General features: G+C 39.4%; 1 protein-coding gene across 2 annotated transcripts in view; it reads right to left on the bottom strand.

Moving 5' to 3' along the window:
• ZNF827 (zinc finger protein 827) overlaps positions 1 to 24,914 on the bottom strand; it is a 103,762-nt gene that overhangs the window by 6,341 nt on the left and 72,507 nt on the right. Inside the window, exons 8-13 of one of the 2 annotated variants that reach the window (XM_062573893.1) lie at positions 24,506 to 24,609; positions 7,490 to 7,627; positions 5,785 to 5,956; positions 4,132 to 4,298; positions 954 to 1,145; positions 674 to 851 (exon numbers count right to left, since the gene is read on the bottom strand). In XM_062573893.1, coding sequence (XP_062429877.1) covers positions 674 to 851; positions 954 to 1,145; positions 4,132 to 4,298; positions 5,785 to 5,956; positions 7,490 to 7,627; positions 24,506 to 24,609 — 951 coding nt within the window. Of the gene's footprint in view, positions 1 to 660; positions 852 to 953; positions 1,146 to 4,131; positions 4,299 to 5,784; positions 5,957 to 7,489; positions 7,628 to 24,505; positions 24,610 to 24,914 lie in introns of both variants that reach the window. The other variant, XM_062573894.1, reaches the window with a different exon arrangement.

Raw genomic sequence — 24,914 nt, 5'->3', positions numbered from 1 at the left:
CCCCTCTAATCAGGCATCTGTTACAGCTCAGCCAAAAATCAAGGGCTTTTTTTTTTTTCTTAGAGTGAGTAGTGTATTTCTCATTACATGATAATTTACAGAACAGTACAGGTGTGCAAACCAAAGCGGTAAGCATCAAAATTAATATTTCCTGGAGACTTCCTGACTTTGCATTAGAATCTACAAAGGCCATAAGTAGTTGAGAGAGAGAGCTGATTTTTTTCAGAAGCTGACTTTGTTCCACAGATTGTGTAGGGTTTAGTTTCTCTGAGCCAGGTGTAGAACAGAGAATGTGATGCACGCTCTCCTTTGCTCTAATGCCTTCAGAAAACCTCTTAAGTTTGCCAACACCTCTGTGTAGTACTGCCTCATTACCCATAGGACCCATCACATACTGTCTCCTACTTGACTTGAAAAGGGAAAAGATGACACTTCGTTAGAGCTCAGAGACCAGTGGACACTAGGTCTACAGCTAGGATACCTAGCTGTTACGATGCAAGCCTGACTTAAGGGAGCCTTAAGGGGGACTGCACTTGTGTTAAACTAGTTAGAAGTCCCAAATCTGGATTATCAGACATTTAACTAATCTTTTCTAATTGACTTCTTTTTGTCCTGTACCCGCAGCATTAGAGGTGCTTAACACAGTAAAAGTTTGTGTACTTGCTTTCCTTACTTGAGCCCACCAGTGGGGACAGTGTGGCATTTCTTGTGCTCCAATAATTGTTCAGGTGTCTTCATGAACTTGTGGCACACGTCACACTCAAACATCCGTGTGATCAGGTGGATTTGCAGATGGCGCTCAAACATGTTTTTTGTTTTGCAGACAAAGTTACAGAAAACACATTCAAACCCTGAAAAATAAATAAATAAAAAAAGGAACACTTACTGCTGACATTTTGGCCAGATCCACTGCATAGAAAGTGATGGTTTGTATTTGTTTAAAAAGCTCTTACCTTTCTCTGACTTCTCTTCAGTGTTCAATGAAGTCTGACTACCAGGCACTACTGAAATGACTAGCAGGTTGTTTGAACCCTTGTTTTTTGGGGTTATTTCTGCGTCTTCTTTGCTGTTGGCAGAATCGCTCAGTGCTGACAAAGAAGATGAAGATGGGCTGTTAGATTCACTGGATGTCTTCCTGTCTTCAACTGAAAAAACCAGAATAAAGAGCACTAATTAGTACAGCATATTAGATGGAAACCCAGTGACCCTGTTTTTAATTTCAGGAAAAATGTTAATGTATTTAAAGTTAATTCCAACTTACTTATGAACAAGTCTGAAATTAATTGATCTATTTTGGAAGCATCAGAGTTGCACCTCCCTCCTTTTTATATGCGTTCATACGCGCTCATATGTGTACAGCACTACAACTGTCCATTTATCCCAGGTTACATTCTGTCTGCAATGGTAGTAAGGAAGGGAGCCTGTAACTCCATTACCAGACTGAGGAAACCCCTCAGAAGCACTTTGATTAGCACAGAGTTCAAAATCAATACAGAACCTGTCACTTAGAAAAGAAATAGACTTTCTGATTTCCACAGCCTAAACCTACAGAAGTGCCGTTCATGGCACACTGTTACTGGTCTCCCCACCTTCCTGTTTATGTGGGTCCATTGGGTAAACTTGGGAGGAAGGGCAAAGGAGACTAATCTCACTCATTGTACTGGGGGTACATCCTCAATAATGACTGTAAGAGCTAACAGCCTGGTCTCGGACCTCTTAATGAAGAAAAATTAATTAAAAAGAAAAACTTATTTAACTGGATCTAAAGTTGAAGCCCATCAGAGTTTCCTCATGCGTGCAATAAATGTATGAAGTTCTAATCCCAAACTGCATCATACAACACAAATAAACTAGAGTGAGAGTTCTCATACTAAGAGAACTCTCATACTAGAGAGTTCTCTAATCCATTTTAATCTGCCATGAGCCAAAGAGATAGAATGGGCAAATTATTTGCTCCCACCTGTGTCTTGGTTTAATCAGAGCTGTACTTAAAAGCAATTTTATCAAAGCTTCATATTATATATGTGATAAAGTCTTCTAACCCAAGTACCCTGCAAACAACAATATTTATGTGCCTAGTCCTAAACCAATGAGCAGCACCTTTAAGTCTAAGATAAAACTTTAGGAATGCACTAATGAAATCTGATGACCTAAACTGTCAACAGGGAGGATGGCTGAGATATCACACAGAAAGACTCACTGACCTTGGGACCAGAAAAATAGAAATGGAATGAAATTTAATAGTACAGAATACAAGGTTATGACCTGAAGGGCCAGTAACAAGAATTTTTGCTACAAACGAGGAGTTGTAAGTAGGAAACAGTCAAAGAAAACAGAAGAAGAATTTGAGCAGAACATGGGATGAATATGTGCAATCAGTGTGATGGGGCCTCCAAAGAAGTTAAATATGATCACAGAATATATTGTGTGAGCTATTCCCAGTAGCTGCTGCAGAGCGTTTCATATGAGAAAAGGCTCAGTGAACATTTAGGGGGAGAGGGTTGCTTTCCATAAATGTATTAAGGGAATAAATACTGGGGAAGGGGAGAAGAAATGCAAAGGAAGCAAGAGTGGGGAATACGCTTTCAGATAAAGAACAGTGCTGGCACAAGAGCAAAGTATGTGGGCACTGATTATCAGTAAGACACAGGCTGAAATTTTTAGAAAGGTCCTTAATCTTTAAAGCAGGAAATCCTGCACCTGCCTCTCCATAAAAATATCTGGTTCAAAACAATTCTACTTTTTTGAAGACATCTACTAATATGTGTACAAATAGGCCTTTTATAACCTGGTAACCTTACAGAGTAATGGACTGGAGTCAAGTGACCCAGAAAATATCTCCCCCCCCCCCCCCATATTAACCACATCTGCAGGCATTTCACAGAATCACCAGCTAAATGGCTGAATTTGAAAGGATGAATAGGGAACAAATATTTAAAAGAGATGCTTTAAAAGACCAACAGCAGCTCCAAACTCTGAGCCACAACAGCAAGAAACAGTAGACTACAGCTCAGTTTGATCTCTGATGCAAACTTTACATGTGGCTATAGATGGCTGTTTCCATTTGCCTTGGTTTCCTATATGTATTTTACATATATGTAAAGTGGGGCTAGATACAACGTTAGTATGTAGCCAGAGTCATAAGTGAATGCAAACACCTTAGAGGGTTGGGAGATGGGAGCTCGTACAGTAATGCTGAGAGTTGTGCTGGCACAGAATCCCACGAAGGCTTCCCAATACTTTGCATCTCTATAGTTACATTTAATTCATGTATTTGTAAGCACAAACAACTGCATTCTCCTTTCCTTTGTCCTTCTCCATCCCTCCTATTTTCCCAGTTTAATTCCTGGTAGGACAGGAAAAGCAATTTAGCAATGGAAAAATTGAGCTAGACACAATTCACCTTTAACATTGTCAACACAATTGTCAGTAGCTTGTGACAGTAAAACCCTTCTGCTCGTGTTATGAGAGAAATTAAAAGGATTTCCATTTTCCTCTTCTTAAATTATGCCAGATTTCATTACCTGGACTAAGCATATGGAGCTTGTTTGAAAACTGCTGTTGCTCTTATCTTTGGCTATTGAGTGAACAGGACCAGAAAGGAATATATGACTTGTTCTCTTATTTAATATAAAGCCACATTTGTGGTATTGCTGAATCACAGTGTCAACTAAACATTAACATGAAATTTCAAACTGATAGACTGTGTGGGAAAACAGACCAACAGCGAAGTTCAACATATTGTGTACTCTATACCTACAACCAGGTATGCACAATTAACACCCAAAGTGATGTTGTCACCATAAAGACAATCATGATTTTGATGAAATAGTAAAGCAGCCAGAAAAACAAAACACGTATGCAATGCCGTCTTCAACAGCAGAGGAGATTTTGGAGGGGGGGGGAGGGAGCTAAGCAGTCCTTCATTTATTTCCCTAAGCTTGAAAATTGATCTGCACTACCAGACCATCTGCCTGGCTGAAGTCCAACTCACTTCAACTTTGCAAGATCAGGCCTTAATTAGCAAGCATTTCAGTGAAAGTAAAGAGAGTGCTGATGAGAAGTGTGAAGGTTGCACCTACAAAGAAAGGGAGAGAGAGATCACTGCAGCTGGGAGAGGGGGATCATCACCTGTGTGCTTGTTGTTGATGTGAGCCTTCATATCTGCCTCTTCCATGGTGACAAAATCGCACGCTGTGCAGCAAATTGAGAACATCCACTGCTCTTTATCCACATGGAGGGACATATGACTGACAAACTGCACATTCATCTCTGTCTCAAATCCACATACATGACAGCTGCAGGCAGAAGGGAATTCAAGAGTATATATATAAAAAACCAAAATACAAACATAAGCATATTGCCCTTCCCTTCATTCTGTAAGTAGAAACTCACTGTGCTGATTTCTTCCTCACCATTGAACGTTCACTGGAAAATTCTTTTATCTGCTGAACTGCCTTTGAACTGATGGCCAGGCCAACATGATTAAGGGCAGGCACAATGCAACAATCCTGTACATGCTATAATGATGCTAAATAATCATAAAGTTAATTAAAAACTACAGATTCCAGATGCTGCGCATCACCTAGCTGATTCCTTTGGGCAATAAGATGCACCGCAGCCTTGCCAAGATGTTTAGTAGGGCTGATGCACTGACAAACAGAGAGCTTGCTGCACACTCCAGGAGTTATTTTCAAGCTCTGGAATGGTTCCCATGCCAAACTGGGATCTTGTGCAAAATGCCTGGCAGATTCAGTGTAAGCAAGTAAAAATGGGTTCAAACATTCCTTATGCTTGACTGAAAAACAGCAGTCATCAGCTATGCAAATAATTAGCAAGGATACAGATTTCACAGCCAGTGCATAAACAGTGGTATTTAGAGGCAATGGAAGGGACCCTTTAATTTAACTTTCTATGCAGAGCCCTCCTCTTGTTTTGATTAGGCCATTAACATTTAAAACAAGCCAAAAACGTTTGAAAAGGCATATACTCTGGGGCACTATTTTGCCTTCCCAAAGGGATGGACTAGATAATCTAATACAGCATGTCTCATTTATTTCTTACTTCTATGATTCTGTAATTAAATCTGTTCTTGGCACTTTGACTGAGAATAGGAGTGATTTTGTAATCTGTCTGGCCACTAGGGTGCCTATCACAGTTTGCAGAGCACACAACAGTTCATACAAAAATGAGCGTGTTCAAACAACAGTTTTATCTGGGCAATTCCTCTTATTTTTTCAGGCATATTTTCCTAATGGTCTTCTCTCTCTCATTATGTTGGTCACTGAATCTTAGAACATACATACTTCTAGAAAGCAGAGGAAATACGTGTGTGGAGATTGTAATTCTTATACTTTACCATTTGATTTCATGGATTTGACTGAAAATAATGGTACCAACAGAGGCAATTGGATGCACTGTGCTTTAGATTTGCCATGAATCTGTGTACACAATAGGACTTTCCCATACACAAAACTTAAACGAAGACTGCATAAAAAGTTTAAGAGGCTTCTAAGAGTACACCTGCCTCACAAAGCCATTAATACTAATAAAATTAAAAAATCCGAAAACACAGTCTTTCCCAGTAGCTAGCCAAGTCAAACACCATGAGGCAGCCGGCTGGGTTTTGCTGCTGGGCCCAAAGTCAGGTATGGGCAAGCCAAATACTTTTGGGGCAGTTCCACCCTGGAAGGCCAGAAGGGCAGCCCTGTAACACGTCCTTCGCAGGCAGGTAAGACATTCAGATGCCCGTGTCTTGTGCACAGCCCTCTGCTGGGTCCTCACCTGTAATAATAAGGGTGCTTCTTTCCATCACTGCCTTCAGAAGTGACAGCGCTGACAATGTCCTCAGTGTCTGTACTCACCAGCTTCACAGAATGGACGGTCAGGTGCTGGTTCAGATTAGCACGGCACTTAGCAGCGTAGGGGCACAAGTGGCATTTGTATTTTCTCTCTTCTGAAAAAGAAGCAGAAAGCTTTAAATGCACATTTCATTTTGAAGCAAGCTGTTTTTAAAGACCCAGTAACCAAGTGTGCATTCCTTTGTGTTTCCCCAAGCAGCTTTCAGAATGAGGTACCTGGGAAGCTAGAGACTTTGCAAAGTTACAGTAGTTCACAGCAATTGCTCAGAAAAATACTCATTTGGAGGTAGTTTAGGGGTATTTTTTTAATTTGGTCTAATATTTGTAGTCAGATAATATAAAACTTTATAAATGCTGGAAAATTTGGGTAACTGCAGCTCTGAGAGCTGCAGCAGAGCCAGTACAGGATCAGCTCAATAATCTACAACTACATCCTTTACCTAGCATCTATTTCATTTTTTGGGTCCAATGAAGTATTCCGGAGGTTGCCCATGTGATAACTTGCAGAGAGTTGATGTCTGATTTTGTATTAAAATCTGAGGGTGGGGAGGAGAGAGAAGGCTGCATCATCAGGCCAGTTCTGAACACAAGCCAACCAAAACTAGTCAAAGAACAATTAAACAACCCAAACAAATTCATCATCTCTTTCTGATGCTTCACAACTTTAAAAATAGAGATGATTTTTTTTTAATTAAATGTTTCTGAATCCTGGCAGCAAAGTTCTTGTACATGCCAGACTTCATTTTGTAAGGAGTTGATTAATCTAAAAAAAAAACCCCACAAACATTACATTACCAAAGCTTCTGCAAGCTTTCCCTTTCAAGATCTGATGCTCTAAATTTGAAATATGCTACTACAAGTGTGTTAGGTTGAAGAAATTCAGTAGAGCAGTTTAAGAAAACCCCACAAAGTCATGGAACAGAGTGTCTGAACCTTTTCAATGTGGCTCTACTAAATGGTACAACATTTTCTGGCATTATACCAATAAGATTTTACAGCACCGGATCAGAAATTCTTGCTTTCAAGTCTTATTTTGTGCAGTGTGCCTCAGCAGGCTAACAGGGTGCATCTTCCATACAAAAACTGTTAGTCTCAGCTGATCTGAAACCAATTGACTTTAGAGAAGCTGGGATGGGGTAAAACAGACCGTTTCTTCCAGGGGAAGAGCAAAGGTAAATTATAGACATTAAATCCTTTCAGTTTCATCATATCTGAAACACCAAGGCCAGATCTTTTGTTGTTCAGTAGGGTTTAAAAAGCTCATTAGGTGAATGTAAGAAAGGACAGACAAAAGCTGTGTCTTCTCTTTAGAGCTCTGTTAAGAGATGTGCTTAACCAATTGATACCTACAGACAGGCGTATTGGAACTTGGACAAATGTACGTTTTGTAAAGATAAATGTATTTTTCTGTAAAGAAAAACAAAACATTAGTTAACTCCCTGAATGCTGCTCCTACGACATTCTGGCCCGCTGTTGCACTTGGCTGTGCTCTGAGTGTATGGAGCTGAGGATGGCTCCTTCCATATGCACTCTTGTGCTTACCTTCATCCTCCTCCACCTAAACAAACCATGATGAACAAGCAGATTTGCTCAACGCTGCAAAGACAGACACAAAAGCATCGGATTACCTGTGTGCAGTGAGAGGTGTCGGGACAAAGTCTGCTGTCGGCCAAACACTTTTCCGCACACGTCACAGGGAAAGAGCTGGTCATTAAATTTCCAAGATGGCAATCCATTTCCTGCCTCCAGCCCTAGTTTTTCTGTTTCTACACCAAAAAATGCATAAACAGAAAGCTGTATTTTAACAACTCTCAAACTTTCAGATTTCGCTCAGTAGAGTCCTGTAGGTGTTGTGCACCGACACCTCAACTGCATGCTGTCTGATGCGGCACAGGAGTTTATGTAAAAAGAAAACTCCAGTGATGGAAATACTTCATATAGCATTTTTCATATGTACTCTAAAGCAGAACACTTTATTAGAGTTAAACAAAGTTAAAGAGTTGAAGCAGATTACGTGAAGAGAGAAATTAAGAGCAAGCCTTGCAAAGCATTAACCTCTGATTCTGCTTTTGTGGACAGACCATTCCTTTGGCTCTCTCAATTACCCACCTTCCCTTCCCTTGGTGTATGAAGTAGATCTAGTCCAAGATGGTAGTTTGCTTTATCCTGGATTATTATTCAGGGCTGAAGGAGGATTTTCAAACTTTTTCTCTTCTATTGACAGAGTAACTTTTGCTACCTGAGCAGTCTTCCATTGAAGGAGAATAAAAATTTCTCAGGCAAAAGTTAAACCAAGAGGACACAGGCTGCCAGTGAGGGGGTGGTATCTGGGGCAGGTGCTCCTCAGTACCTGCTGTCCTTAAGCATCACAATTCCCAGTAGCTTGGAGAGCCCTTTCATTAAAAGGCTGAGACCTGGAGATAGCCATTATCTTTAAAGAAGTGTTTTTAATTGTTTCAAAACAGAGAGTCTCCTGTACAAAAAGGCAATTCCACACAGCATAAAAACAGAGATGAAGGCACTCTGTAAGACAGTAGAGAGAAGAGGACAGGGAACAAGGAAGAGAAAAAAGATATATAGTATTTATAAAGTAAGTTAAAAGAATGTCCAATTTTGATCTGATTTGAAGGGAACAGAGAGCCAATGGAGACTGAGGATAGCAGTGACACTACTTAAATCACATGGGAAACAGTATCAGCAAGCCCTGTGGAAAGAAGTATCCTCTGCGAGTGTCCTGTTGTGCCTGAGGCGAAGGGACTACCATAGTAAGAAGCACACAAAACCACAAGGACATTCAGCAGCTTTCTGAATACAACAGTCAGTGGGCATAGTTTGGTTTTGCAACTTTCTTTTGCTTAAAGACCTCCTATTTTCACTTGAATGAAAGATCCAACATTCAGAGTACCTTCCTGTCATCGCACACCCCCTGTGCAGCTGCTGCCCACAACTACCTCCGCTGCTGCATGTTTGCATGGCACGATAGAGGAAAACTATTTGGCTGGGATTCTCTGGTAAACAGGAGAGGAACAGATGACAGTACAAAAATATCATGCTGAACTTAAGTTACTGTATCAGAGTCTGGAACAAAACAGTAAAACCCTCATCCTACAAAGCACCGAGGAATACTCACCTTCTTCATGCTTCATTCCCCCCTGACCACCACCACCACCTTTGCACAGGCAACACCTCACTCACACAGTCACCTACCACTGCAAGTTTGGCTACCATGTCTGGAAGAGTCCCTTCTTCACAGTTAGGTGCCCTGCCAGCTCTGTTGTGGTTTAGGTAAAGAGTTGTCAACTATTGTAATTAATTTGAGCAATAATAAAACCAGTGCAGAGATTAGGGCAGAGATTCCACACAGCAATCTCAGGAAGTTTAGGGATGATCATGCTTGCCAGCAACCTTTCAGCTGCTCTTACTTTCTTTTGTCCTCCTCTATTTAACACAATGGAGGAAAGATGAGGCCTCTCTGAGTGCTACCACCCAACAACACATTTTTCTTAAAGAATTTTTAGTGAGAAAACAGGTTCTGCATCTTCAAAAGTAGTAATTTTGTAAAACTTAGAAAGAAAGAAATAGCCCCCAGAGCCCTAAGGGCTGGTAAGCAACCCTTAACCTTCAGTAACAAATGACACTTTTTGTTAAGATCCTTCAGTTCAAAACAACGGAAAATTTGACTCTGTACTAATACTACAGATGCTTTAGCAGAGCTTTTTGAGTACACAACCAAAACAGTGCTTCAAAAGAGGAATATGGTAATAATTATAGGAGAAGGTCACAAGGGTGCAAGTTGCTTCAATATGGTCACAACAAAAATGAATTAACTGGGACATGTACCAACCAAGCAGGCTCAATTAAAAGTAAATAAGTCTCTTAACAATTCATTTCAACATTAGTCATCAGCAATCTTTTATCTCTTAAGAAGGTGAAATATAATATATCCTCTTCCCTATGGTGGATTTACAGCTATGAGTTCTGGGAAGCTCATAGGAAGCTGCAAGAATATTAATTTTTTGATTATCTTCAGCTGGTGAAAGCAAGTCCCTTACAATCACCCTTGCATATTTTTTCATTGATACAAAAGGGGATACTGTGGATGATTTTCAAGTGCTTCTATTTACTCTGAAGATATATTCCTAGGGTCCTAAGTACAGTGCTTCTTTCTTCTGATTTTCCTGAATCTTCTCTCTAAGGCAAAGTGCCTTTTCTATTTAGCAAACCTCTTAGCTTGTGGCAACCAGGCTGGTCTCTGGTGCAGCCTGACTGCTCTGTGGGAGACTCCCCAGCTCCAGGGAAACCACCTCCTTCCACCTGCCTCACCTCTGAGCAGCATCAGTGGCAGCCTGAAGCCCTCCGTCCACTCTGTAGTGCTCCAGAAATCTTCCCAAAACTGACCTCACCAGTGACTTGAAGAATCAGGTGAGTCAACACTTATATTCAATCCTTGGCCCTTGTCTCTAGTTAATGCCAGGGGATGGTGTTTCCTGAGATGTGAGTACATGTCCACTGACATGAAGACCATAATATCAGCTTGCACAAAGCATTTGCTGTGTATCCCAAAGCACTTTACGAGACAGTCAGCATCGTTATCCCTTAAGAATACCTTAAATAGAGGTTATTCAGTGTCCACGAAGAAGGTGGGCTAAGACCAACTAATGTTAAATGATATATCATCATTATGAGAGATATCCTCACCAAAACACATCTTTCACCAAGGCGTCCCTATACTTAAAAAAAAATAAAAAATAAAAAATAGAGGACTTGGTATAGGATTTCTGCTTTAAATTAATATTCAAAGGCAAATTCTGAAGCTTTAATGTTAAAAAAGCATGAATGAGAAAATAATACTTAAATTGTTTAATAAGTAATAGACTGCATTCCTGTGTGGGCTTTGGAGTTTGAAAAAAAATATGCTTAGTAAAATTCTAATTCTAATGGCCTCTAATTCTCCAGCACATCATTAAAAAGTAATAAAAATTTTAAACTCAGTATATTACAGGTTATTAATAAAACTATCTTGAAATAGTTCTACATAAAATCTTTAAGAATTAAGAAGTTTTTAATGTTTTCAGGCTCAACAAATTTTGTGATATAAAACAAATACATTTTAATGGTCACTATCCCTTTCCTTCTGCATCACTGCATATTGTTTCCCTACTAACCCCAAGTCAACCTCAGAGTGAATAGCTGTGTAAAGCTGATCATCGAGGACAGGGCTAGAAACTGGCAGTACTGTCACCATCTCGTGTTTCCATGAGGTGAAGATAAAGCAGACTGACTACAGAAACGTTGTTCTGTCCCTCCCTCCCTCCTGCCCTACCAGATTCATTTCTGGCAAATGAAGCCCAGCAGCTTGAGAGATAGTTAATATTTACCCCGCTCTTAAGCTGTTAGGCACAATTCTGAACACCTACATATCTTCAGTTTTCCTATTTAGTGGTGAACTTTTTTAACTTTTTTTTTTTAATCCTCAAGCCAGTAGTATCCATATGGAGAGCATATTCCTCATCCCTTCTGAAAAACCTTTAACCTGACTTTTGTCAAGAAATGCTGTGAGAGGATACCACATCTGGCTGAAGTTGTAAATGAAGAAGAGAATGAAGTGTGACCTGAATACATAAATAACTCCAGAGTCACTAAATCAGCATTTTGTCTGCCAGAAGTGTTGTTCTCTGCCTCCCCCCCCCCCCCAAAAAAAAAAACGGTCCCAAGAGACCAGATTTGAAGTCTGTGTGGTACTTAGATTACTTATTTTCTTGTACTTAACTTACTTATTTTTTGATTATTGCTTTACAGTGTTTTATACTACATTGTATTTTAATCTGTTGTTTAATGCCATACCTAGCTTTATATCTTTATATAAATAACTGGAAGAATGAAACCACTATTTAACAGAAAAGAAAAGCCAAAAAGCAAACAGAACAAGTTGATGAAGGTGTCATTCAAAAAAGATAAATTAATATTTATAACTTTGGTTGGTTTACTGTCTGCTCTCATATCCTGTAACTCACATAAACAGCTGCTTCTCTGGTTCATCTTCACATCTCCACAGATCTCAGAAGCAACAAAATCCACAAGAGCAGATTGTTATGTTCATAAGGAATCCTACAGATATCAATTAAATAGATTGTCCTTTGCAACAGGTATTCCTTAAAGAGGTAGAAATGAGAGTGCTGAGGAAACCTAACAAGAAAGGTCAACATATATTATCTCTCTGTTTTTTTGAAAGTACATGACATGTTTATATTTGGGGTTATTCAGACAGTCTATACTTGTAAGTGTTGTGGAAGCTGGCTGGAGGTATAGATTTTTCAAAAACCCTAATGCTGCAATAACTTTGCCATCATTCTTTGAAATCAATTATTTTTTATCACATGTACACTATGACATTAAGTTGAGGCTAATACTGGACAACTCTATCCCTTTCAACTTCTCTTACACTCTTTATTGCTCCAGCATAAAGCGTAAGTAGGATTGTCTTGGTGGTTACTTCATTCCTTGTGCAACAAGAAAATAAAATGTCTGACATGCCAATATAAGGTGGGTACCAGCCTGAGCTGTAATGTTAGTGTCCATGTTAGTCATGGAAGAGTTCCTTTAGCTCCTTGCACTGACTCCAGAAGTTTCTCCATCACTTACAATTGTCAGAGTGCAGAAGGTCAGTTTGGTTTCAAAGCTATAACTGAAGCAATGCAACATGGTCCAGATGGAACCTGAATTATTTTTTCACTGAGGGAGTTAAGATGGTGCAGGTGAGGAATCAGAACCACCAAAATATCTCCCCAAATTATGTTCTTAAAAGCTTAACTGATCACTGTTGGCCAAGGGAGCAATCAATCACTTAAGTAGCAAAACATTCCAGTATTACAAGTTGACTTTTTTTCTGTTTTAGAAGGAACACCTATTGTAAATAAATACTAACTTCTGTATCTATTGCCTGATAGATAACCTGATAACCTCTCTGTTGACTTTGCATGGTCTACTTCATTTCAACATAAGAATAGAATACCTCCTGAATATACCTTCATGACAGCCGTAAGATGCGCCCTAATGAATTTCTCTTTCAAACACACCTCCTAAGAAACTCTTTTTTAAAAACAATCAGAGACCCTGATTACACATTTAGGACCATTATGCTATATATACAAATTTTACATCCTTTTCCTTTTGTTTTTATCAATATGCCAATTTCTACTCACAACTCCACCTGAAATGGTAGCTTTCCTTTCACAGAGTGAAGGCAGTAATACATTTAAGGCACTGTGCAGAGGCTAAAACTTAGTAATCATCATCCAGAATTCAGATACAAATAAAAACAAATCGTCCTTTAGATTTCAGCCTTCTGCATCATTTCCAGCAGAAGCAAAGCTGTCACACTAGGGAAACTGTAAGCTAGTGGCTAGAAACATCAGTAGGCGAACGCAAAATAAAGCCCCAAATGCAGACTGGGTCCCTCACCCTGAGCTATCTGAATTAACATAGAAGATTCAAAACAAGATGAAAGTAACTGCGAAAATTCAGCAAGAGCCACCTTCCAGATTTCAGCAAGCTGCTCGGGGAGAGGTACCACCCTTCCTAGGAAGCAGTTGCTGCTGCACAAGAAAATGTTCCTTTTGCTTTTACTCTGGATTCCCCAAGCGACAAGCTTGAGAATCTGCAGTCTCTGTGAAACTCAAAACTCACTCTTGGAAGAGACACTTACCTCCCCTCCCCTGCGCTCGCTCACTCTCAAACACAGGCATCTGTCTGCAGAGTAGCCTCTTCTTCCTCCTGCCCCACTGCCCCATCTGCCTTCCGCCCAGGCCACATCTGCAGGACACCAGGGTAATCACCTTGATGATGGCCCAAAAGGGAGTTGATAAAACCCCCAGGAATAACAAAGGCACATTTTAACACTGATTGAACTCACACACTCTAGAAGAAAGATGACTTCTCCTCCACTTTGCTTAGATTATGTTTAAATAATTGTCTTTTTGCTTTCAGTTGTCCCAGCAGCGTGATGAATTCTGTATTTAATTTACTCTTAGGAAGGCAAATACTGTAGCAGACAACCTTGTACAAGATAGGTGATGACTGAAGAGTCCCAAGGTAACTCTAAAAAGAGATGTCAGAAATGATGTGCTCCAATTCCTTTTGCAATGCCAGAAAAGTAATTTGAATTTTTTTCTATTTCATGTTGAGCCCGTATTTGGAAAAGTTTCATATTCAGGAAACAGTATGACTCAATGCTGATGTTCACTTTTACAAAATATTCTGATACTAACAAAGATAAAAGAGGATATGAGACTATATATGGGTTTGAATAAAATGCACAGTCTAAAACATAGCATACTGAGGATTTATAAACCAAAAGCCTTGTCTATCAAACCTCTTTAAAAAGGTTATTAAATCATCATTTCAGCTTTGCTGCTGAATTTATATCACAGAATTAGAGCTGGAAGGGACCTCAGGAGGCCACCTTGTCTTTTCTTTGCCCACAGGCACACCACCACACACCAAACATACCTGTCAGTCCCGACAGGTGCCTGTCCAACACATTTTTTAAAAACCTTTCAGTGTTAAGAGATTCCACAGCCTTCTCTGACAGTTGTCCCAGTGCATAACTACCCCGCTGCTGGGAAGTTTTACTTGATGTTGAAAGTAAATCTCCTCTGCTGTCATTTAAACCCACTATTCCTTGCTCTGCTCACACAAATATAGATTTTTTTTCTCATAGCTGTCATTTTTACATATTTGAATACCATTATCATGTTTCCCATCTTTTCATTTCCAGACTAAATAAACACAATTCCTTCAACCTTTACTCACAGCTCATGTTTTCTAAACCTCTGACCACTGCTGTCCTCCACATTGTTCTTGGATTACAGAGCCCCAAACTGGATTCAGGCTCCAGCTGCAGAGCAGACAAATTACCATATGTGCCTCACAGACCAGTCCTGGCATCTCTGATGGATGTTTGCCCTTTTTGCAACGCAAACATTGTCAGCTCCACAAATGGTCTCTGACTCAGACTAATGCAAATCCTTCCCTTAAGTTGCACTGCCTCGGCACTCATCACGCCCCCAAGTACTGAATTTTGTCCTCACTGAATTGAATACTGTTTTCCAGACTGTTTCTTCAATTCACAAAGACAAGACTGAAATCTAATTCTGTCCTCTGAAGTGCTTGTGGCACCTACGAGCATGGTGTCACCAGGGCCTTTAATAAGCATGCTTTCTTTTCCATCACTCGCAACATTAAAGAAAAGGCTGAATAATATAAGAGTGAGCATAGACCCTTGCAGAGCCCAACCTGGTCCCTGCAGTTTGACAGCTACTCTCCCACCTAATCGTAGTTTCACCTCCTCAAGGTTTCTCTGCTTACTATGAGCATGTTGTGAGAGGCAGTACCAAAAGCTTCACTGAACTTAAGTGGTTGAGTTTCTTTAAGGACCTGCCAACAACTATCTGTATGCTTCTTTCCACACAAATCTCCAAGTTTGTTAAAGTTGTCCTTCCTGAAGCGCAATGTCTCTATTTAGTATTTTCTCTTCTTCCCTTCCTAAATATCACGTTCTGTCGTTCAATGGCATTCTTAGCCAAGTTGCCTTCTATTTCCTGCATCAAAACACAGATGTGAACAACTTGCTGGACAGCCTTGTGTCATGCTGGATTCTCTTCCCAGCACAGGACAAGGTAGGTAAACTCCCACATAAACTCATTCTGCACCTTGGATTAGTTTAGCTGCTCAGAAAGCACTTCACAAATTTGACATCCACATGTGTTATGTATTTAAAGTATTTTACTTTTTATAAAAAATCGTCTGCTGTTAGAGATTCAGAAACAACACGCAAAAATAGTAAGAGGTGCCAAAATTTGAAAGAATCAAAAAATAATTTCTAAGTTTTATTTTTCCATGTGGGATGAAATAGTTACCTTTGGCTGTGTTGCCTTGGAGCTGATGTTGGTGATATTTCTTAACAGCCTCTGGTTTGCTGGGCTTAACGACTGAGGTGTAGTAAAGGTTTATTCTGAATGAAACCAGAAGGTGTTTGTTCTTGTTTATTCTGAGTGGAATGACTTTGTTCTTGTGTTCTTTACCATGAGAATGACCTCGCTTTAGCAGGAGTAAACATAAAAGGGAAATGAAACGAAAATAAGTATTTTTGCCTGTATGAAAAGACTGTGCAGTACAAGAGGGAAAAAGTTGCCCTATGTAAAGACAGCCCATACTAAAACAAGCATCACAAGTTTCAGATAAAAGTCAGGTACCTTTCAAGACAGCCATTGGACATGGACCTGAATGCAATTCTTTCTGTTTTTCTATTTTAATTTACATCTTTCATCTTACAGGTCCTGTAAACTATTTCCAAAACAGTTAGTGCCATGACCTCACAAGAAAAAGTAGCTGCCAAATGCACAGTCCTGCTCTTTAGCGTGTGCTTTATTGAGAAGGGACTGGCCAGTTCACCAGGAGCTTCCTGTATCCCTCAGAAGGATACAGGATCCGATCCTCAGAAGGATCTGATCACACCCCCCTTATTTTCTGCTGGAATGGCCAATAAAAATGATGATTGAGAAAAACTAACGCATGCACACAAATTGTGCATGCTACACACTTCAGTTGTCCCATTTTAGCCAAAGAAGGCACCATGCATGTCTGAGAAAGTGATGATTTGATTATCTGAAATGGTCCATCCTGCATAGCAATACTTTCTGGTTTGAAAGGTTTAGTTTCCCAAGACCTTGATAGCTATGAATACTGCGGTGACTGCTCAGGACATAGTTGCTATTACCATATCACAGACTGGCAAGACACATGGACTAAAACATCAGCAGGCCCAGAAAAAGTTGCAAGGGAAATGAAGTACTCTAATCATCTGTAGCCAGGTTGGTTATGACCCCATTAAATGCACCGGGAATCTGCAACCCTCTGCTCAGTGACTGTAGCAGAAGCTGGTTGTCAAGGCAGCTGGGTGCACTGCACAAGAAGGCTGCGCTCAGACAGATGATCAAGGCAATTTGGAGACAGGATGCAATAGATAAAGCGTGCTAGAGTCAGAACCACTGTAACATAGTTTAGTGCTGAATCATATTGAACCGTTCCTGTCAAATCTGTCTCTCTCCCGAAACTATGCCAAGCACAGCCCACTTTAACAGCAGTCCAACTACCTTGCTTTCCTAGAGCCACCTTCTATAAGCTGTAATGAGTTACCTGTCTCTCGTTATCAGACTTCAGAGAGCAACCATGATGGCTGATAATCCTTTGCCTCCTTAAGGAGGCAAAGGCAAAGGGCACTACCAGATAACAAGAAACCCCAAACAAGTCCCTTATGTGTGAAGGATCAAAGTAAAATGCATGTTGGAGATCAGGAACTAAAATCAGTTATTCAAATTGATCTGCTACTCTGTCACAGGTAATTTTCCATCACTTATGAAGCTGTCATATAAGCTGGATATGTCAAGAATTTTTCCTCATGTACCTGCATAGATTTGTAAACAAATTAAAAAAAAATGGCTGAATGTCTAGTTATACCCAAGAGCACTACAGGAAGAGGAACAAAATTAGGAGGTTGTTTTTGAGGACCCACAGAACAAGACTTTATAATGTTTAGTGAGTACCTAACATCATGTTCTGTGGGCAGCGATGAAAGCAGTGTAGCACCTACTTCCAACTAGCATATCTCACATAAAAAAAAAAAAAAAAAAAAGAAGAAGAAATGAGCAACAGGACCAAATGTCTAGTGGACCATGCCCAGCATGGTAAATTAAGTGGCACTCTACACTTTCGCACCTGCCCGGAGAAGTCAAGAGGGCTCAGGCACTGTTATCATCAAGAAACTGAAGGGGTTATCTAATACAGATAAAGTGGGCAGAGCTCATAACTCAGACTAAAACTGAAAACCAATGAATAGATGGTAAGCACTCATAATGGGACAAAGTACAGGAAAATGCACTATCTATCTCAATACTGGCAATAAAAATTGCTGTTCCAACACAGGGACAGAAACTGCTGCCAGCATTTTGAAATACTTCTTTTAGACTTTCAAAAGTCTGCGGTTCAGTGAAGGGCCATGAAGATGACGAAGGGACTGGAGCACCTGCCATACGAGACGCTAAGAGAGCTGGGATTGTTCCGCCTGGAGAAGAGAATGCTCATCTTTACAACATGCACAAATACCTGCTGGGACGGGGGTAAAGTTAGGGGGAGTAAAGCAGCAGCCAGTCTCTTCTTCACTGGTACTCACTCACAGGACAAGAGGCAACAGGCACAAACTGCAGTACATCTCCATCCTTGGAGACATTCAAAACCCAACTGGACATGGATCAGTGCAGCCTGCTCTCACAGCCTCTGCTCTGAGCAGGGAGGTTGGACCACCTAATCTTCAGAAGTCTCTGTCAGCCTCAGCAAGTCTGTGATTCTGCGTAGAAATACTAGCAACTTGGGTTCTCATCTTCTGCTGTTATAAAAGCATTAGAAAACTAATTGCTTATAATTGTGCTCTTAATCTCCAGTTTTTCTTTAAAAATTCTAGTATTTAGGACTGTGAAAAAAGTCTTCATAAAGTGAACAGAGGATTCCCCACAATGCAAAGTTTTAGGCTTTTTGGCAGATGCAAGCAAACAACAACTGTAGGAAGGTGTGAACTGTTCTAATTAACTCCATGGGTAGGTAACAGGGAAGCTATACAATGGCAATTTAAATGTCAACATTTCACTGTTGATCGCTTTAGCAGAAATCCTTAGGGCTTGCACATTTTACAATTCCCTAAGGACCAGCACACTTTCCAGAGTTACAGAAGTGCCAACAGCCCTCTACAGAGCAATCAAAATCTCAGGGTTTCCCTTCATTTCTACAGTGTAGTTACAGTTAGTCTCAGGGACAATATAAGTAAGTTAGAAAGTCTGGCAGCAGGCTAAAAGAGACTAAAGAGGAAAACAGTTGCTGCAAATATGTGGAGAAATGGAAACTATAACCAGACTTAGCCTAACTTCATACCGAATTTATTAAAATCCTTATTTTCTTAACTAACCTAATGATGACCCAGAATTCAGAGCTAGCCATGGTGGATCGTTGCAAGAGTTCAGTTTGCTGGAAAGCACAGGAGGTCAGAACCACAGTGTGGATACTGTCAGAAATACTATATATAAATAAGAATGTCTGAGGATCAGACCTAAAGAGCTCTTGCTAGCTACTTTCTAGTTGCTTTACAACACATGTGCAAACTACAGCATCAACAGATGTATTATCCTTAAGGTGTCTTTAAAAAGGGAATAGAAAGGAAGAAACATGCAAAGTGAAGAACTTAATTTTAAAGAACATGGTACTGATGCAACATGAACAGCTTCATTATTCATGACATTCAGGCTGAAACACTAAACCATAGGATTTTTTTAATGACAGTCACAGAAGAATGTAACAAGATAAGTGTGCTCACAGCCACACCAATCTCACATAAATGCTGAAATTTCACATGGCTGAAAGATATGCCCTTGCCTTCACCCTGCTCCCATCTCAACATTCCCACCAACTTTTAGAAAAGAGATCAGTTCGTTCATTCCCTGATCTGGCCTACAGTGTGGCCACACAAATGCTAGTACATGTTTAAATAAACACCATGGGTAAATATTGTTGTGGCACCAATGGACAGAATTTAGAGTCAGGGATATTCATGGATTACTACTCCCAACAGACTACACCTTCCAATTCCAATTAGCCATGTGAAATTCATTTACTCCAATCAACATTACAGTCTTGCAGTAAGCACTAAATTTTCCACAAAGATTTTTTTTAATTGCCATTATTTTCCTCTGTAGATGAGTCAAAATTACTGAGATTGTTTCAGAATGTGACACTGTCAATGTCAATGAAGGAAAATGCAAGGTACTTGTTTAACAGGGGAGAAAGTTATGAAATAGTCTTGTACTACAGACAAATATGTGTGGAGAAAATATACACCCAAAAACTGTGGTTGGAGTCTTCACCATCTGACCCGAATAGAAATATTGAAAATCACTCATCTGGATTTCTTGAAGGTGGGTATGATTTACAGAATGAGTCAGTGAGATAGTGGAGAACTATTAAACACATTAAAGATTGGCTAAGGGTCAGAAAAGCCAGCAGAAGATCAAGTTTTTAGTTTATCTAGAGATCTGGACTAAACTATGTGGTCTGGCATACAGCTAAACTCTATTCTGTCAAAAGAAAACAGTCTTTTAAAACAGGAGACAAAAATGCCCTTTTTCAGCAACTGTTGGAACTAAAAAATTTCATTTCTTCTCCCTTTGTGCCCTTCACTAGACAAAAAAGAAAAAGGTCATTCTTCTATTCTTAAAGGCAAAAGCTGAACTACAGAATTGTTTCATGGTCAATTTAAAAAACAAGATACATCACAGAATAATGTAAGAATGAAGTTTCACCTCTGATTTTACTCTTCTCATTTCCAATTAAGAGTGGTTGACTTACTATGAATATGAAATAAAAATTAGATTCTAAGAGAAGTCCCAATGAATTGCCACACATGAAATGAAAACTATTCTAATGAATCAGTGCAATAGAAAAAAAATTGTTTTCTTAAAATGTGTAGATATGACTTTGATACTGTGGTAATTTCTGTGAAAACTGTGTTTCACTGACATGATCAATAATTCCTATGAGCAAAGTCTTTTTCATTCTCAAAACACGTGGACATCAATACTATCTTATTTTATGAGCAAAACCGAGCTTATTTAGAAAGCAACTGCAATCCAGAAGTCTATATAACTACAATTAACTTTGCATGTTTTAATGTACAAAATATTTTTTAAAAAAAAGGTAGAAGAAGCAGAGTAGTTTCCCAAATCTAGACAATATTTTTTGAACTACCTACTATAGAAAATTACTATTTCCCCTGCTCAAAATATTAAGAATTCACCATAGATTATCAGGGAGTTACTGTCCCTTTTACCGGCTTGCTGAGTCCTGGTCTGACAGCTGTTGGAGATTCCAATTTCATTTCCTAGGTTACCAGACTTAAAAGCTGCTGCATGGTAAGTGCTTCTCCCACCTGTGATACTACTGCCAATTACTGAGTAGTACTGATGTATTACTCTACCTTAATTTCCAGCCAGGTTCATTGCTATGTCATAATTTATTTCATTTTTTCTCCTGTAAATGCCCGTATCAGTACATTGCTCTCTTGTATCTTTTAACAGGTCTCTCCTAATTGTTTCATATTCCTTGGGGACCTTACACACTTAGTGCCCTACAAAAAGGGCTCTTCCTCTTTAACTCCTAATCTTGTAAGTTATAAATTGGCTAGGAAGAGAAAACAAGTGTTTGGTACTAAGAAGAGAACTCTAAGGGCTGTTAGTAACCGAAGTCTCAAAGACCGAACTTTGGAGCAACCATACTTAGAAGTCCTCTTTAACAGTTTCAATACAAAAAGACATCACTGCATCAATGAATAAGGTATCATTGATAAGCAGGAAGTTCAAAGTATCAAAGAAATAATCTTGAGAACTAAAGTAACAAGCGAAATAATACAAATTACAAGACTGAATGTCTAGGAAATAGTAACAAGAATTTTTGTTGTGTACTGCAGAATCATCAGCTGAAATTGAAAAGGAGAAGAAAAAAAGGTGTTACTAGTTGACTAGTGGATGAATTGTGAGTCAGTAGTGTGCTGTGCTTTCAAAGCCTATGATGAGCCAGGAGAGGCATTGCCATTACACATATGGGAGATCTCTGAACAAAATCATTGGTATACGCTCTCTAGATAGCATATACTGTTCTGAGTAGTCACAGAAATTAAATTCCCTAAACAAAGGCAGAGAAAGGCTATGGTGTTGATCAGGAAATGGAAAGCCTATGATAACATACTAAAAGAGACTAAAAGAGTTTGGCTGGCTTACCTTGCCAAAATGAAGACAGAGTTAAGGGGATATAAGACAGAACATCAGATTGTGAATATCAGAAAGGAGAAGAATCATGAAAGCTGAAGGACACCATTGGTAAAAGAACAAAAGTAAACCTTGCTATAAATAAATTCAGGCTTAAAATAAGAGAGTGGTCTCAGCCCTTCAGAAGGGTGAGCTTCTGAAACAGAGTCCTCAGGCAAGTAGTAAGGACAGGTTTAAGACGGACCTTAATAAATTAATGAATAAGATTACATAACATAGTTATCTATTATAGAAAAGGATTGAATTTGACATGAGACATTTTGCCATCCAATGGTCCTGTCACTTTTCCCAATTCCTCTCCAGCTAGGTGCCAAGAAGTCTGCAGACAGAAAGTTGGCAGAAGTCTCGGAAGACAACTGTCCATATTGGCGCTTCCTTGGAAAGAAGCGGTACATACATGGAGTTCCACCACGGCCACCCAGAGGAAGTGGCAGTGAAAACCTCCTCGCACCACTCTGCCCAACTGAGTTATGTCTGGTCCCCGAGGGCCAGCGCAGAGCAGCACGCTTGTTCAGCGGCCACCACTGGTTGCAGTGCCAGTGACACAGAAAGGCTTTTTCAGATATGGGTTGGGCACTGCTAACTGAACACTCCTGGCCATTAGCAGTTAATCTCATGACCTGAAGATGACACTGGACCGTGAAATTTCCCATCACTTTGCAAAGCTGTTGATTTCTACTTCTTACTATCCTGTTTCAGGGACGGAATAAACCAAAATAAATCTCAAGTGACGGCATCCCATTTACCTATGGGAAACCATATACACATTTCTGGAACATATTTATTTTACTTCCTGTTGGCCTGTACAGTCCCTTGTCACCATTCCTTTACTCTGCTCCCTGCAGTGATAAAACTTTATCTGACCTATCCATACCACTACCTAGACTACTACTTCTTGCAAGGCTGAAACTAGTAGGAAAAATACCTGTGAGTATTCTGTTCTATTCTACTGCTCTTTTAAATAAATATAACATGCGTAATCGATTAAAAATTTAAATCATATCCTTGATGCTACTGTGAAGTTGCATGTCAGGTCCAAGAACGTATTATGAAGCTGAGAAAAAATAAAGATCTTTTGAATGATGTGAATTATATGGTTGTTCGAAAAATAAAGATGAAGCAGAAACTATCAGCTTTGATTTTCACCATACATATTGTTCTTATGCATGGTAGTCTTAAAATCACAGAACAATATGCATTATAATACATAGATCTATCCAGGTAATCCCACCTTCCATAAGGTAGAATATTGGACAGCATGAACATGCAAACTCCAGTTCCTAAGTAGCCCTTCTAACACTCTAGGATATCCTAACCCATTAAATATTTTACATCTTCTAAAGAAAAGATTAAACATGTTACCAGAAAAAGTCTGCAGTTTCACTGGCCTTGTTTAAAACAAAGTCTCATAGAGAATTAGAAATCTTAAAACATTCACCTTGGTAGGATGCATGAGAACTGCTGCCAGAGGCCACGTCTTCTGAAGTATCAAGCACTGTCTGAGGAATCATGAGTTCTTGTCTTTCATCCAGGCATATGAATATTCCATGTCATGCCAAGGTCAAAAGCCAGGATTGAAGTGATAACCTGGCTTATGTTTTAATTCTTAAATGTACCACACATTCTGGTTCTCTTAGTCCTAGGTTACAAAACCTGCTACTTCCCTGAGAAAGCGTGGTAGAGGCTAGCTTGAAGACTTCTGTCATTATGCTACGAATTTTCTTCTTTCCTGCCATGCATATTTACCCTTAGACAACATCTAGCTCTTAACCTCATCTGCCACTTCACAAGCTGTCAAATGACTATTCAAGCATTAAAAAAAATGAAGTGTCTGTTAAGTCGTAAATTAAATGACAGTCTGTAGCTGAAAATTAGCAGTAACATGCCTAAAACTTTATTGATTGCTAAGAAAAGGTGAATAACCCCCACTACTGCTGGCAGTGTAATTATTGACCTTTAGCACTCAAGAGCTATTAATTTAAGAACAGATAGCAATGAATTAGCAAACAACAGTTACTTTGCAACAGGCAGTAAAGGCACGTATGAAGTTTTTGCATGTGTTCACTATCACCTCAAGAGGTATTTTTGTATGTCTGTATTTTCTGTTTTATTGCAGAATATAATCTGAGCTACATCTGGAAATATAATGCCTGCGAACTAGTTCAGAAGACCAGTGTGAATGTCCCTACAGATACTGAAGCCTTTCAGTATGTTTTAAGAAGATCCTTCCAAAAAGGTTCCTAAACTACTACTGCTAAGGGCAGGAGAATTGTATTGCACAGCTCAGCCATTCTGATCATCTGTATTGCAGGAGATGGAAAGATGGAAATGACCAATAGCAGAACAGCAGACAGTAATTAGACCTCAGTAGAGTTCCTCTAAATACGTGATACACACAAAAAAACTCTGTTAGTATTGCTAAACTTCGTGTGTTACAGACTCTTCGTTTCAGTGTACGTTTCAGAGAAATAGTAATACAAAGCTATTAAAACAAATAATTATGTTATCAGAAAAAGTCTGCAGTTTTACTGGCCTCATTTAAAATGCTTCAGCAATTATAATTTTTTTTTGTTCTTAGCAGTAAGTACTGATTGTGATGGAGAGACTGTTTCCTTTTGACAAAGCAGACTGCAGTTTAAGAACATTGGTAAGGCAGTGCAGTTTACAGCAAGGAAAAAAAGCTATGCTAACTGGAAGTAATGAAAGAAAGAGGTGTCTGACCTGGTGCAGATGTCCTTCCATGAAGAGCTGTTTCATTAGGCAGCAGATCTTTTGAGTTGGAAGTGAATGGTGATTGTCTAAATGTGTCCTCAGAAAACAAAGGGCTATGGGGGGGAAAAAAGATGTCTTTTTGTAAACAAAATAGCAATCAGCATAAAAAATAAGTACGACTTCTGACCCTAATATCTTAATATTATAACAAATATCATAATGTTAAAAGCCTGTGTAGTTTACAGAATTCATGCTGAAAGATATGCAGACCTTGAGGGAAAATGTCGTGAAGTGGCATGCTTTGGTACAGCAACATTTCAGAATGAAGACTGAAGTCTTCCCAAAACATTTTTAGTTACAGCATTTCAGCATCTCAAATTGGCACATTACAACATGGATTGTGAAAATCAATGTTTCA

The sequence above is a fragment of the Rhea pennata genome, chromosome 4 (genome assembly GCF_028389875.1).
Source record: "Rhea pennata isolate bPtePen1 chromosome 4, bPtePen1.pri, whole genome shotgun sequence".
NCBI classification, from domain to species: Eukaryota; Metazoa; Chordata; class Aves; order Rheiformes; family Rheidae; genus Rhea; species Rhea pennata.
Note: the sequence above shows the minus strand (reverse complement) of the source record. Positions and strands in the feature narration are given on the sequence as shown.